Consider the following 16,305-nt stretch of genomic DNA (forward strand, 5'->3'; position numbering starts at 1 on the left):
CTGGGTGAGTTTGTATCTTTATTTGAAATGTTACAACTCGCGGGGAGGTCACACTTGGGGCTTCCCATCCTGACTGGCTCCATTTTGTCTTCTTAGTCTATCTGATTTTCTAAGACAAGAGGTCTGTGTATCCCTGGGTTGCCTGGCACTTGTGGCTCTCGTGTCGCGGGCAGTTCCGCTTGCTCCCCACGAGTAGATTTTATTTTCTGAAGTAGGGTGAAATCGTTAGTCTGCACGTTAATGGCAGGTTGTAATTCTTTAATAACGTCGGCCTCCAGGATGGACAAGCGCTGGGGGTCCATCTTTGAGACAAACTCTGGTTGGTTATTATCGATTCCCTATCGAGCTGACATCTATGGTGGGTCCATAGGTGTCTCCTCCTGAATTGTGAGGTCCAGTAAGCCTCCAAAAGCTTGGACTTTGGTCTTAGTTCAGGAGACCTGGAGTCCAAGTGGTATTGCCCTCGTAGCAGTGACTCGAGGATTGCAATCAGGACCTCCAACGACTCCACAAGAAAGACAGTATCATGAGTGAAGACTAGATGAGTGACTTTAGTGTTGCCAATATATGTTACGCAACGACATTGATTGAAAACCCTGACTGTGCAGGCATTAAAATGTGTTGGGGGTGAGGATACACCTTTGGCTCATTCCTATGTCAACATAGAAGTTAGACACGTCTTCTTCATGCATTACAGCACTCTCTGTCCCAGAGTATAAGTCAGCCATCAATTCAGTTATCCTCGCAGGAATCCCACTGATTTGCAGAAGATCCCAGAGCACCTCGCAATGCACCGAGTCGAAAGCCTTCTTGAGATCAACGCAAGCAGCAAGAAAACCCTTTTGAAACTTAAGCCTGCGTTCCACATGAACACATAGCGCTAGGATCCGATCAGTTGTTAACTTACCTAGCGTAAAACCCACACTGGCTCAGGTCTCAATTTCAACAGGCGTCAAGTCAGCGAACTCGTGTCAATAACAGATACACAAACGCCTTACCTGGTGCATTGAGCAGTGTGATACTGCCGTAGTCTTGTCGGTCCTCTTTCTCCCTAGTGGAGACAATCACACTTTTTTTCGTGTTAGATGGAAAGTTTGGACTGCTAGACAGCAGACAGGACCACAGACAACCCACAGATCATGGCCTCATCCCCGCTTGTTACAAAGGATTACAAAGGCGGAGCATGCCGACAGGAGACCTTTTGATCCATATCTAGGTCGGATGCGAAAAAAAAAATCATATTAATAATAAAATAATAAATAAAAACTATGATAATGTAAATAACAAATAAAATACATAAATAAATGCATAGGTATAGTTAAATAATAAACAAACAGGTAAATAGTAAATAATAATAAATTGACATATAACTAATAATAAATAAAAATCAGACAGACAAATGATAAAACAAAAACAAATAATATAAGATAAATTATAATCATTACAGCATCTTACTTAGGTATTTATCTAAATGATTCTTAAAGCTTCGAACTGAACTACATTGCACTACCTGTGCAGGAAGTTTATTCCATTCATTAACTACACGGTTGGCAAAGTTGTTTCTACCTACTTCCAAATTGAATCTATTTCCGGACAGTTTGAGACCATTGTTTCTTGTCTGATTCTCATTCAATGTAAAAATTTGGTCACTTTTGATGTTGTCAATTCCCTATAGAATTTTAAAGACCTGTATCAAGTCACCTCTGAGTCTACGCTTTTTTAGGGAAAACAGATTCATATGTTTTAGTCGATTTTCGTATGATTTATTTTTGATATTTGGAATCAGTTTTGTGGCTCGCCGTCGTACTTTTTCCAATCTGTCAATGTCTTTAATGAGATTCGGTGACCATACGGAAACAGCATATTCCAAATGTGGACGAACTAACGATTTATATAGCTTGTTAATGAGTGATGGACTTTTGAAATCAAAAGATCGCGCAATCAGTCCTAGAATCTTATTTGCTTTCTCAGAGGCTGAAATACACTGCTTGGATGATTTGAGGTCGTTACTGATAATTACGCCGAGATCTTTTTCACTATCCACTTTTATTAACGAATTTCCAAATAACTTGTAATCGTACTTACTGTTATTTTTACCTATGTGCATTACCTTGCATTTACTTGTGTTAAATTTCATTAGCCATTTTTCAGACCATTGCTGTAATTGATCTAAATCTTCTTGAATATCTAATTGGTTTGAGTGATCATTTGCCACTCCGCACAGTTTTGTATCATCAGCAAATTTGGAAACAGTAGATTTTAGTCCATGGTCTATATAATTTATATATATATACATATATATATATATATATATATATATATATATGCATATATATATATATATACATATATATATATATACATACATACATACTCGTGCGTTTGCCGATGACGTCATAAAAGTGAAATAGCAACAGACAGCGCTGATTGGTCCGGCTGGAAAGCACGTGTGGAAAATGAAGTAAGAAAAAAAATCTGCCCCTGCTTATCTGGAGCGCACACGCCCTTGGGTCTAGATCCCTCACAAATACCTCGCATTGCTTTGTGCACCACTCTGCCCCTCTATCGGGTGACTCTGGACCAAATCGGTGACCTGATGTTTTTTTTTTTTTTTTTTTTTTTTTTTTAAATCACTTTCGTCCAATTGGACCTCTATCTCATCCACAGATCGAGGACCACGTGACCTGCGGACTGGATTTCGACACTACCCAGGCCGGAGGTGTTGGCGCCACAGCCGGAAATCTGGAAAGCAATAAATAAATAAATAAATAAATAAAATTTAGCTGGGCCCCATGTACACATCTTTGCGTCCAGGTTCCTCACATCACATGTACTTGACAGTACCCTCTCACAACTTTTAGGACAGCTTCGGGCCAAGTCGATAACCTAACTTTTTTTTTTTTTTTTTTTTTTTTTTTTTTTTTTTTCTTTCTCCTATTGGACCATGACGTCACGGCAACGTTACGTGACGATCACCTCGGTAAGGTTAGGTATAGTTCTGACTGGACACCACTCTGGTCAAAGGTTCGAGGTCCCAGAGGTGGAATTGTGACAAAAAAAAAAAAATCTCAACTTTGGCTGTGCACACACGCCTTTGTGTCCGGGTTCCTCACATGTACCTCGCACTGTTCTCTACACGATTGTCATCACGTGGGGCAAGTTTGGGATAAATCGACGACCTGACGATTTTCTGCGGAATCCTTGGCACTCAGTCTCCAGGACTTTCTCCAAAACCCAAGGGGATGCCACGCACAACTACCACTATATGTGAGTTGATGACCCATAATGGGGTTGGATGGTCATTGACTCAAAGAATTCATATGCCTTCCTTTTTTCCTCCTCAATGGTGCTGCCGGTTTAGTCGCTGCCTGTCTGACCATGTGGAAAGTAGTACTGGGTTGCATGGTCAACTGCCTCAACACAATTTTTGAATCATGTGTTGGAATCGTGATCGACAGCTTTACCCTCAAGGATAAGAGCTCGTGCCATTATGATAACGAACTTTACCATCCTGACCTTTGCCAGGAATTTTTACCTCCCTGACCTTTACCTGACCTTTACCTCCCTGAAATGTACCACTATAAGCTGAGCCAACCTTATATTTACCATCCTAGACTTTATCACCCTGATCTTTACCATCCTGACTTTTACCACACTGAGCGTTGCTCTCCTGATTTTTATCATTCAGAACTTTACTATCTAACCTTTGCCGCCGTGATCTTTACCCCAGCTAGTGGGGATTTTTAACAAGTCTTCCCCTGTAGATTCTTTTCCTAATGGGATTTTCCCAGTGAGTGTTTTACAAAGGGGGTTCCCCAGTTAAGGAGTCGAGTAGGTTGGGGTGGTGTTCATAGCGGGGTTTGCCAAGTGGCCTCCCCCATTCATGTTTATTAATGAGACTGAAAAGATTCGCCATTTTTAAGGACAGTAAAATAAATACCAAGTCATTTTTAGTGTTTTATTAATTTCAAAATCTCTTAATACAAATAATCACATACATATACCAAAGGCTTTTTCCCCCTTATAAGGGAGGTAGCCAAAAAAACAAAGGCATAAAAACCACTCCCACCCATTCCATCCCTATCATACTCCACTCCCCTCCACCCTCTTATCTTGGCACCTCCTGGATGACGGGTCATCCCTGCATCTTGCCACTGCCCTGGATCAGAAGCAGTGTCGCAAGACACAGCACATCCACAGCAAGGCTGCTTCATTAAATTGGTGACCCACTCTCTGTCCCCTCATGCAGAAAAGGAGATGAGGAGAAATCCCTTTAGGCTGCATCAAATTTCTCATACATACTAACTCACCCCCCATCCCCCACCCATTCCACCTCTTGCATCACAGCATCACAACTACTGATAGTTGTTGTCTCCAGTGTCTCTGACTGGAAACCTGTAGGCCCACAGTTCCTCTCTGGGGAACTTTTGTCTGCATTGTATTGGTGTGGGTGTAAGGCCATGAAATATTACTTTCATTTAATTACATTTTTCTAGAAAATTCTATAAACGAGATAATTAGGCCTTCTGGGTAAACATACACTAGGAACCTTAGATTTTAGACAGTGAGAAAAATTCCCAACCACCAGTTCAGAATTCCATTAGAGGAATAATTCAGGGAATTTAAGATATCTAGATGTCATATCAAGAAGCAAGGTAGGAACCTTGAATGGTAGTATGAACTGGTAGTTGGGGTTTTACCCAGAGATACAGACACTCAGGGGGCATTGATGGGTATTGCATTTGAAAAATAGTCAATACTAACCCAGAACCCCCCTCCCTACCAGATATTTGTCAGTTTTTCTGATAGGATTCATTGAGATTGATGAAAATATCTGAGTATAGATGAATATTCATTTTCATACAATATCAGAAGTTAATCATATGAGTGCTAATCCAGGACCCTTCTTCCTAGCAGGGAAAATGGGGTGAGGGAGTGTAAACAATCACATAAACAACATGAACAAACATGGGGTTATAGAGCATGTGATCGAAAGAATCTCTTATGGTAAATGATGTGAAATTTGTAAAGTGGGATTGTGGCTGAGAGTGCTCTCTCTCAAAGATAAAGTAAAAGATTTTAGAAATAAGGTTAGGTGTAGGTGAGGTAACGTTGAACAGGTGGCCAGAAGGCTAGATCATAAAAATCCATGCCTCCTATTATGCCATTAGGAGTTGAATTATATAACCCCCTAACACATTACATAGTACATCATTGGTTCAAAGATAATCATCCAGGACAGGTTTTAGTTCAGGTCTAATAGTTTAAATCAACTATGTTATTATTATTTTTTTTTTTTTATTATAGGTTTATTCAACAATATTAAATACAATTAGACATACATATATACATTTTTTTTTTACAAAATTGGTAGTTGAAAAGGGAGAGCGAGAAGCAAAGCTTATGGGGAGTTGCTCTCCCTTAAGGAAAAAATGATTTTCATTTATTTATTTTTGTTACATGGTAGTATGGTACATACACATCTACACACATATATACACGATTGTAGGACAACTCGTCCACGGACACCCCGCCCACGGACAACCCGTCCACAAAACCGCAAAGCAGGACAACCCGTCCACAGACACCACCATGGGTGGTCAACTCGTCCACGGACAAGATTTCAAAAAACTTTTAGACAATTATTTTATTACCTTTTTTTTAATGATATTTCATGTTATTTCATTAAAATTTGCTTTAGATGATACATTCTGGTAAGTAATAGATGTGTTTATAAATGTTATGGACATGCTTATTTTAACACCCTAGAATAGCTCCAACTATGATAAAAAAGAAATAATCACACCTGTATTCTGTATATATAAATATGTAAATAAAGTTTAATTGTTCTGCAAATTATGTTTATTATTCTTAAAAAAAAAAGTCATTGGACGAGATGTCCATATTCCTGTGGACGAGCCGTCCCACCTCCCAGTCCCGCGGACGAGCCGTCCGCGAACGAGCTGTCCGTCCACGATATACACACATACATGCATACACATATATACACACACACAATGGCATGCGTCACGACGTCCGCTAACTCCGACCTCACGTAGAAATCGGGGCCACGAGCGAGCATCGCAACTTGTGGGGGTCAGGTGAGAGGTGAGAGGTCAGGTCGATTGTTGACGGGACGATAATTGCTTAATGCGCAGATCTGGGTCACCGTGACCTGCTGGAATAGAAAAAAAAGAGCGGCAGACTTGGGCAGTTTCTCCATGAATACAACCATGAAATGGACCTGAAGTGTTCAATATACTAATACTTATAGATTAAAGACTTTTTTAAGTATCGTTTGAATGATGATAAACATTTTGTCTTAGGTAAATCCTTTTCCAGTTTATTCCATGTGTTAACACCTATAATAGATAAGCATTGGCTTTTTTTGGTTGTTCTGTATTGAGTTTTAAAGAAGTCGTTTGTTTGCCTAGTCGCATAGCGAGTTTCGTAAGTTGAGTAAAATTTCAATATGTTTTGATTCATGTGTTTATTGTAGATTTGGTGCATAACAATGGCAGTTTTGTACTTTATTAAGTCATTGAATTTGAGTAGATTTAGTTTTTTAAATAAATTATTTGTATGTTCCAAACGACCTACATTGCAGATTATACGCAGTGCCCTTTTTTGAGAGGTAATTATGCGTTGAAGATTAGTTTGATAAGTATTACCCCAAATTTCTGAACAATAGTTTAAGTATGGTAGTAGTAGACTACAATAAATGGTACGTAGGGTATTTTCATTGAGAATATTTCTCATTTTATGCATAATTCCTAAAGTTTTGGATATCTTATTTATCACGTGATTTATATGATGTTTCCAATTAAGTTGATCGTCTAAATACACGCCTAGAAATTTACTGACGGACGCTTTTTCAATAATTTCGTTGTTTATTTTGATCGGCTTAGTACTTTCATTATTTTTGTAGAAAAGCAGGTAGTTAGTTTTTGATACGTTTAAGGATAGCTTATTGGCTGAAAACCAGTTGGATAGTTGACATAATCCTTCATTAATTGTCTTGATCAGTTTGTCGGAATTTGTATCGGAGCATAGAATGGTGGTATCGTCGGCGAACAGTATAAATTTCATAAGGTTGGATACATTTGTAATGTCATTAATGTATAGTAAGAATAGTTTGGGTCCTAGAACTGAACCTTGAGGTACTCCGCATGTAACTGGTAGAATGTGTGATCTTTCTTCCTCAATGGCCACATATTGTTTCCTGTTTTTTAGATAACTTTTTAACCAGTCATTAACTTTACCTCTTAGCCCATAGTATTCGGCCTTTCGAATTAGGATTTCATGATTTACTGTGTCAAATGCCTTTTTAAGATCAATAAATATGCCGGCTGTCTTTTTCTTTTGTTCTATATTGTTAGTTATCTCTTCAATTAATTCCATTACTGCTGTAGACGTTGAAAGATTTCGTTGAAATCCATATTGACTATGGTAAATGACGTCATTTTTTTTTAGAAATGAGTCAAGGCGAATTGTGAATAACTTTTCAAGAATTTTGGAAAACTGTGGTAATAGTGAAATTGGTCTATAGTTATTATAACTTGATTTGTCGGCTGATTTGAATATCGGTATTACTTTTGCTATTTTCATTGCATCTGGAAATATCCCTTGTTCAAATGATTTATTGCATATTGTCAGAAAATGATCTTTGATGATAGGCATAATTTGTTTTATGAGGTTCATATTGATTCCTGTGCAATCGAGTGATTTCTTGTTCTGCATTGATTTTACTGTGTTCATAAGTTCGTTTTCCGTGACGGGTTTTAAAAACATAGTGTTATTTATTCGGTGTTTCAAAAATGTCTCGTAAGTTTGATGTGTTGTCTTTATTTGTTTCGCGAGGTTAAGTCCTACATGGGAGAAAAATTCATTAAATTCGTTTGCCACTTCTTTTTTAGTTTTTCCTTTTTTAATAATGTCTATGAATTCATTGGTGTTATTAATTTTGTGCCTAGTTAAGTTGTTTATTACTTCCCATGTCTTTTTTATATTACCTTTATAACCTTCAAGCAGTGTGTTATAGTATTTTTTTTCACAGTTGCGTAAAATTGTTGTAAGTTTGTTTTTGTACACTTTGTATTTGTTTTCGTCTGTCAAGGACTTGCTTTGAATATAATACACAGACATGTTGTTTCTATTACAATTTAATAATCAACTGATGTATCTCAAAACTTTCCTTTAATTTACCTAGCCTGGATACCACTACTATAAGTAACATCAAAACAGCCTTAAAGGGGGGAGAATGGAATAAAATAGTGTTTGAACAAAAACATTATTTATTCAAATTATATACAGTATAAATATTTTTGGAAGTTTTAAGTGGTGGTAGTGATTACTACATACATATATATATATATACCAAAGGCTTTTTCCCCTTACAAGGGAGGTAGCCAAAAAACAATGTCATAAAAACCACTTCCACCCATTCCATCCCCAACATACTCCACTCCCATCCACCACCCTCCCTCCCTCTTATCTTGGGTCCTGGATGATGGGTCATCCCTGTATCTCGCCCACTGCCCTGGATCAGAAGGCCACTTCAGAAATGAAGACTGGGAGAAATCCATTCAAGCTGCATAATTTTTTTTCACACATACTCCCTTACACCCCTCCCCCACCCACTCCCCCTCATGCATCACAGCATCATCCATACATAACCACATTCCACTCACCCCTTTCTGTCCTCTCCTGTCCTTCCTCAACAGACATTCCCCTCTTTCCCAATGCCCCCTCATGTTCACTCCTTCCACCTCTACTGTCCACACCTCTTTTACTAATCTTTCTTCACTCATTCTTTCCATGTGTCCAAACCCTCCCAATAATCTTTCATCAACCCTATCTTCCAACTCCCTTTCCACCCCTGTTCTCCTCCTCACCTCATTTCTCACTCTATCCAGCCTAGTAACCCCTACCATACTTCTCAGGCACCTCATCTCAAACAAGTTCAAATTCATCCTCTCTTCCTCTGTTATGTTCCATGTTTCTGCCCCATTCAGTGCTGTCAGCACAAATGTCTCTCTCATTACAGTTTTAAATCCCCCAAGGCATTTACTCTCTTCTCTCAATCTATATTCTACCTCCACCTCCACTCATTCTTTCCACATGTCCAAACCATCCCAATACTCTTTCATCATCCCTATCTCCCAACACCCTTTTACCCCCATTCTCCTCCTCACCTCATTTCTCACTCTATCCAGCCTAGTAACCTCTATCATACTTCTTAGGCACCTCATCTAAAACACATTCAAATTCCTCCTCTCTTATGTTCCATGTTTCTGCCCTGTACAGTGCTGTCAGCACAATCACTCCTTCATACAATCTCCTTTTAGCACCCATTCCCAAATGTCTATTTCTCATTACACTTTTTAATCCACCAAAGCATTTATTCTTTTCTCTTAATCTACATTCTACCTCCACCTCTACTCCTCCCTTTCCTGCCACATTTGCACCAAAGTATCTAAAACTATCCACTTCCTCCAGTCTCCCTCCCTTAATACTCACTTCCAGTCTGCTGCCACTTTCTTCCCTTGTACATCTCATCACCTTACTTTTACAAACATTTATCTTCAATTTTCTGTCTACCCTGTCATAAGCCCTTTCTAAATCCAAAAAAATAATTAGACTTAATATCAGATTTCCCAAATCACCAGCATATAAATATATTTAATTTTCCTCGTAGGTGATGCTCTCGAAGGAACACTGTTTTATAAAGGCATCATAAACATCTCGCCCATCCATTCATTAATTTCATATTTTGGCAGCAGCTGTGCCATTGTGACATTACATATTTTTGGGTGTTAGTTGTAGCACTACATGGGCCTCTGGCTATGTCACTGGCTACCAGGATTAGGAGAGGACAACTTGCTGGTTAATTCTCCTCACTTGAAAAAATATGGGGGATGATACCTGAGGTTGATAAGAAATACTAGGCCATGCCAAGAGACAAATTGGTGCACCTCCAGATGAAGGCATTAGATGGGTAGTAGGGAGACCATTATCTCAGACTTCCATTTTGGAGGACCATCACTGACAGGTTAACCATTGTTGGTGTCTCTTCCTACACAATATACAGAAAATGATATACAACTATTTGCAGTATCATTAGGGTTTGGACTAAGGCCTCGTCAGTTTTCTACAAATAAATTTCCGGAATTACCTTCCCCCCCACCTCAGTCCCATGATACCAGACAACTTCCATCAGCTTTAATCACTAACCACAGTCATAAAGAGGTTATTCTATACTCTAGACTTTAAGCACCCAAAAACTGATGGTGTTTCAAATCTCCAAAAGATATATCACACTTTATAGGAACTCTGCTAAAATTACAAAACCAGAAATGTCTACATTCTAGGACTGAATCTAGACTGCATGTTTTGTCCAGGGACAGAGTGCCAGTCCATGGGACTGTACACCATATATCATATTAACTTTTCACTCTCTATATTGAATAATCTAAAGTTTAAAGTCAGTGCCATCTATTGTACTTGGAAATACACGCTTCAGAATATGAGTCTGAAGGCCACTTTTTGTGTGTGTCTGTGTGTATTTGTTTGTTTACAGATGCCTTTTACATAGACTTACACACTTCATACATCTGACAGTGTATCCAAAAGCTTAGTGGCCTCACTCAGCCACCTCCTTCCCGTAAAGTCTGTACGAAATAAAGCTATTCAATTTTTCATCAGACGTGTTACTCTTATCAGCTGCCTTCAATCCCAAACTTAAGGGATATGATACATAAGTATAAATGCATTTTTAACAGGCAGAAAGTAAGTTCCTGCCTCAACAGTGAAGTGAATAATAGCATCCAAGTCATCTTTACCTCCCTATTGTGACCAGATCCCTCCCCCCCCAACACACACACACACTTTCATCAGATGGACGGCGAAGATTGGAGTTCCAAAAAAAAAGTGAAATCTACGTGGATCTCAACGTCAAGGAAGTACCTTATTGTATTTATAGGGAAGGGGAACGCTCATGGTGTAGTGGGAAGGTGAGAAAAAAGAAGGGGAGGGATTACTGAGGGAAATGGAAGGAAAGGAGGAAGGGGAGGACTTGGTCCAGGAGGCCAAGCGTCTTGTAAACAAAAGAAGGATCGAGGATGATTTTGGAGACGAAGGGACTAACAAAAATGTAAAGATTAGAAATATAGATAAGAGCAGCACAATGGAAGGTGAAGATAATAATTTCCAGGGATTTAATGGGGGGGGGTACCAACCTCCCCCGATTAGCAAGACTAGAGGAAAAAATTTAAAAAATGACTGAAGATTGGGAAAGTAGGTTCGGTAACATAGCAAAGATTGCCAAGAGAGTTGAAAAATTGGAAGAACTAGAGAAGGTGAACAAAAACCTAACTAAAGAAATAGAAGAATTAAAAAGACAGTTAAAAGAAGTAAAAGAGGAGAATGAGGAATTAAAGAGGAATAATAAAGACAATAAAGAGGCCATAGCAAAGGAAGCACAGGGTTGGAAAAAAAATCCAAGAAAACAGTAAAGTTGCATTTACTGACATAATAAAACAGCAAATGAAAGAACAAACTGAAGACTCAGTTATTAAAGTGATGAGACAGAAGGAGAATATAGTAAGAACCTAAATAGAACCACAAGAATCAATGAGGAAAAAGAAAAAGTAAGCAGTTTACTAGAATTAGTTCAGGAAGATGAACCTGAAATCATGAAACAAATTGAAGAGATGTATAGACTCAGAAAGTATAGTACAGATAAGACCAGACCAATTAAGATTAAATTCAGGTCACAAATGACGGCAGAGAATATCTTAGCAAAAACAGGGAAACTAGCAGCAAGTGAACAATATAAAAAGGTATGGATAAAAAGAGGAAAGAGAGGAGGAAAAAATTAAAAGACAAGAAGCTAAGGAAAAAAATGAGATGAGAACAGTCAGAAAAAGAGAAATTCTATTGGAGAGTAGTGAATATGAAAATAAGGAAATACGACATACTAGAAAAAAACAAAAGGGAAACAGAGAATACAATGGAAGTGGCAGAAAACTAAGAGTGTCTTACACAAATATAGATGGATTAATAATAGGATTGAATGAGCTGAATGATTATCTGAAGGAAAAAGAACCGAACATAATGGGAATTGTAAAAACGAAATTAAAAGGTCCACTACCACCCAACAGTGTAGGACATGATGCATATAATTATTGGATTAGAAACAGAGAGACAAAACAAGGGGGTGGAGTTATGTTCCTGACTAAGAAGAATATAAACGTGAGGTGTGTCACATATGGAAAGAATACAGTAGAGATGATTATGATCGAAGTGGAAGACAGAAATAAGAGCAGAAAGTTTGTGATAAATTATGTGCCTCCAAAAACAGCCTCGTGGGAAGAGAGTGAACATAAAATTATGTTAGAAGACACAAGGATAACATTAAATAAGATAATGGAAGATGGAAGAAGAATAGTTATGATGGGCGACTTTAATTGCAAAGAAGTCTGCTGGGAAGAGATGACAGTAAAGGGTGGAGACGGCTCATGGGGAAATGTTCTACTCGAGATGATTATTGACCATACAATGACACAGTGGATACAGGAGAACACTAGGTATAGAAATGAAGAAGAACCATCGAGACTAGACCTAATAATCACATCTGAACCTAGAATAGTGGAAAAGATTGAATATAAATCACCAATAAGTAAAAGTGACCACATATTGATTGAACTGGAACTAAATGAGGAAAAATACATGAAAAGAAATGAACAATATAGAAAAGGAAGAATGATGTATGAAAAAACAAACTTTGATAAAATAAGAGAATTCTTTCAAAAAGAAAACTGGGAAGGAATAAACAAAGAAGAAACAACAGTGGAAGAAAAATGGAATATTTTGACAAAAATTTATAAAAAAAAAAAAAACAAAGGAGTGGAAAAGTATGTCCCAAGGCAAAAACAAGAAAAAGAATATGTAAAGTCCTGGTACAACAAAAGTTGTAGGGAGTTAAAAGACAAAAGAGATAAAGCTTGGACCAAATGTAAGAAAGACAAAAGACCTGAAAAATGGAAAATATATACTTGTTATAGAAATCAATATGTACAAGTGTGCAGAGAGGAAAAGAGAAAATATGAAAAAGATGCCATAGAAAAATGTAAAGATCAACCAAAACTATTTTACAGATTTGTAAACAACAAACTGAAAAACAAACAAGATTTGGAGAAATTAAGACAAGGAGGAGTTGAATACACAGAGGAAATAGAAATGGCAGAAATTATGAACAAGCATTTTAAATCAGTGTTTACAAGGGAGAACATACAACCTGAAGAGATCAAATGGAAAGAGAAAGTCCCCCCTATGAAAGAAATAGAAGTAACAAAGAATGAAATAATGAAACACTTGAGTAATCTTGATGTCAGAAAATTGCATGGACCAGATGAAATAGCAAACTGGATTTTGAAAGAATGCAGGAATGAACTGGCAGACAAAATACATAGCATAATAAACAGTTCCTTGAAAGAAGGAAAAGTTCCAGATGATTGGAAAAAAAGCTAATATGGTACCTATATATAAAGGGGGAAATAAAGAAGACCCTACCAACTATAGACCAGTCTCTCTAACAAGTACAATAGCAAAAATTTGTGAAAAAAATTGTCAAAAGTAGATGGGTAAAATATTCAGAAAAAAACAATGTGCTAAATCCAAGGCAATTTGGATTCAGACAAGGATGATCATGCTTCACCAATTTAATATGTTTCTATTCAAGGCTAATAGATATCAGGGGCGCCCGCAGGCGGACGCACCGAACGCACGTCCGTCCAGTCTGGACATTACAAGCATACAAGGTCCCCTATTCAAACATTTTCCCCTTCTAAAACCCTCAACTTTCAATGAAAAATGTAGTTGTTTTACATACATTAGAAACATGGTAAAGCATCAGTGTAAAATTATGTATGCACTAGAATACATGTGGATCTATGTAGTAGGTGGATAAGCTTCACTTGGTTGTCTCCCTATAGCCCTTTATACCTTGTGCGTCCACCACAAGAAAGTCTGTGGGCACCCCTGATAGATATAATACAAGAAAGAGATGGATGGGCTGATTGTGCATTTCTTGACCTAAAAAAAGCTTTTGACAAAGTACCACATAAGAAGTTGCTTAAGATATTAGAAACCAAAGGAGGAATATAGGGCAAACTGCTTAAATGGATGGAAGACTTTTTGCAAGAAAGAAAAATGAGAGTAGTGATAAGAGACAAACACTCAAATTGGGATGAAGTAATAAGTGGTGTTCCACAAGGAACAGTTTTGGCCCCAACAATGTTTGCTATATATATTAATGATATGGATGAAGAAATTGAAAGTTATATGAGCTTCTTTCCAGATGATGCAAAACTATTAAAAAAAGTGAACACGGAAGAAGATTGTGAATCACTACAGAGTGATCTAAATAAAGTCTGGGAATGGAGTAGGAAGTGGGAGATGGAGTTCATTACTACAAAGTGTAGTATAATGGAATTTGGAAGAAGCAAAAACAGAATAACAGGATCATGTAAATTGGGAAAAGAAAGAATAAAAAAAGTTGAAAATGAGAAGGACCTGGGAGTCATTGTTATGAATAATATGTCACCTGAGAAACAAATAAATAAGATTTTTGATGAAACTTATAATTTAATAAGAGCAATCAAAGAGGCATTTACATACCTGCATGAAGAAATGGTGAAGAAAATATTGATCACTGATAAGACCAAGATTGGAATATGCAGCAACGATGTGGTCACCAAGTACAAAAAAATGTATAAAAAATCTTGAAAGAATACAAAGAGCAATTACAAAATTGGCACCAACACTCTCAAAACTATCATATGAAGAGAGACTAGCAAAACTTGAACTACAGACACTAGAGCAAAGAAGAGAGAGATGAGATTTGATAGCTATTTACAGAATCATGAAAGGCATAGAAATTATTGGTAGAGAGAACCTAATAAAATGGGACGATAGAAATACAAGAGGACATGGAAAGAAAATCAAGAAAGACAGCTATAGAAGAGATCTGAAAAAGAACAGCTTTCCTCACAGAGTAATAGACAGTTGGAACAAGTTAGATGAGAAAGTAGTGTGTGGAAAAACAATACATGAATTTAGAAATAGTTTAGATAAAATGAGATATGAAGACGGGACACCACGAGCATAGCTCCCCTTCCCGTAAAATACAACTAGGTAAATACACACACATACATAAAACTAAGATCACAAATGGTAGTAGAAGACATATTAGAAAAAGCAAGTAAGTTGGCAAGGAGTGAACATTACAATATGATATGGACAAAAGGAGAAATGAGTGTTGAGGAATTAAAAAAAAAAGAAGATACTAAAAGAAGAATCTAAGGAAAAAAACATGAAGAGATGGAGACCAAAAGCAAGGAATTCTATTGCAGGGTAATCGACATGAGAATGAGAAAATGGGCGAAGCAAAACCAGAAAATAAATATGAAAAAAAAAATTAAAAGTGGCCTATACTAACATTGACGGATAAATTTCAGGAATGAATGAACTAATTGATTGCCTTTTAGAAGAAAAACCAGACATAATGGGAATTGTGGAGATGAAATTTAGGGGTTCAATACCACCCATTAATGTTGGACATGGGTTATACAAATACTGGATTAAAAACAGAAACGAGAAACAGGTGGAGGAATCATGTTCTTGGCCAAGAAAAACTTGAATGTGACAAAGATTATGGAGGGTAAAAGCAATGCAGGACATGAAAAGAAACTCAAATAGGATAATTATTGAAGAGACCTGAAAAAGAATAGCTTCCCACACAGAATGGTGGATACCTGGAATAAGATAAGGCAACAGTGTGTGCAAACATTATTCAAGAATTTAAGAACAAACTTGATGCTGAAAGATACACAGACGAGTCACTACAAGCATAGCTCCCTTCCCGTATAATACAACTAGTAACTACAACTTGGTAGGTAAATAAACACACACACACACATACCCCACCTAACCCAAACATGGGCACAGGAACCTTGTTGTACTGGTGAGTACTAAACATACATCATGTCTCATCACATCTTAGGATTCAGCCATCATTTACCCTTCCTTCATTATAAAGCTATGTCTTTTAATTTGGTCAATCTTTGGTCTGCTTTTTTTTTTTTTATCATTTGTTCCCCTCTTTTCCCCCTCCCTCCAAAAAGTTTTCAGGATTTCTTGCCTTAACTGCATGCCAAATTCTAATTTGTAAACTGAGTTTATCCTTTGATATCAGTTGTTATTGCTATTTCTAGTTTCCTGGTGTTTGCAGCTACCATTTCATTT

General features: G+C 37.4%; 1 protein-coding gene across 1 annotated transcript; it reads right to left on the bottom strand.

Annotated features, from left to right (window-relative positions):
- Nucleotides 1-611: 611 nt before the first annotated feature.
- On the bottom strand, nucleotides 612-4,462 carry LOC143019724 (uncharacterized). Its single transcript, XM_076175692.1, has 3 exons — nucleotides 4,341-4,462; nucleotides 999-1,051; nucleotides 612-907 (listed from the first exon to the last, which is right to left on the bottom strand). Exons 1-3 carry the CDS (start codon nucleotides 4,460-4,462, stop codon nucleotides 612-614), a joined length of 471 nt encoding a protein of 156 aa, XP_076031807.1.
- Nucleotides 4,463-16,305: the final 11,843 nt, after the last annotated feature.

The sequence above is a fragment of the Oratosquilla oratoria genome, chromosome 38 (genome assembly GCF_046742065.1).
Source record: "Oratosquilla oratoria isolate Oo_2021 chromosome 38, ASM4674206v1, whole genome shotgun sequence".
NCBI classification, from domain to species: Eukaryota; Metazoa; Arthropoda; class Malacostraca; order Stomatopoda; family Squillidae; genus Oratosquilla; species Oratosquilla oratoria.

What these genes read in the sequence shown, in the direction of transcription:
- LOC143019724 (XM_076175692.1), bottom strand. Translation starts at nt 4,462, where the DNA reads ATGGCCTTACACCCACACCAATACAATGCAGACAAAAGTTCCCCAGAG. An exon ending in AGTAGTTGTGATGCTGTGAT is followed by an intron (nt 1,052 to 4,340) that starts GCAAGAGGTGGA and finishes TGTCTCCACTAG; the next exon opens with GGAGAAAGAGGACCGACAAG. An exon ending in CACACTGCTCAATGCACCAG is followed by an intron (nt 908 to 998) that starts GTAAGGCGTTTG and finishes GTTTTACGCTAG; the next exon opens with GTAAGTTAACAACTGATCGG.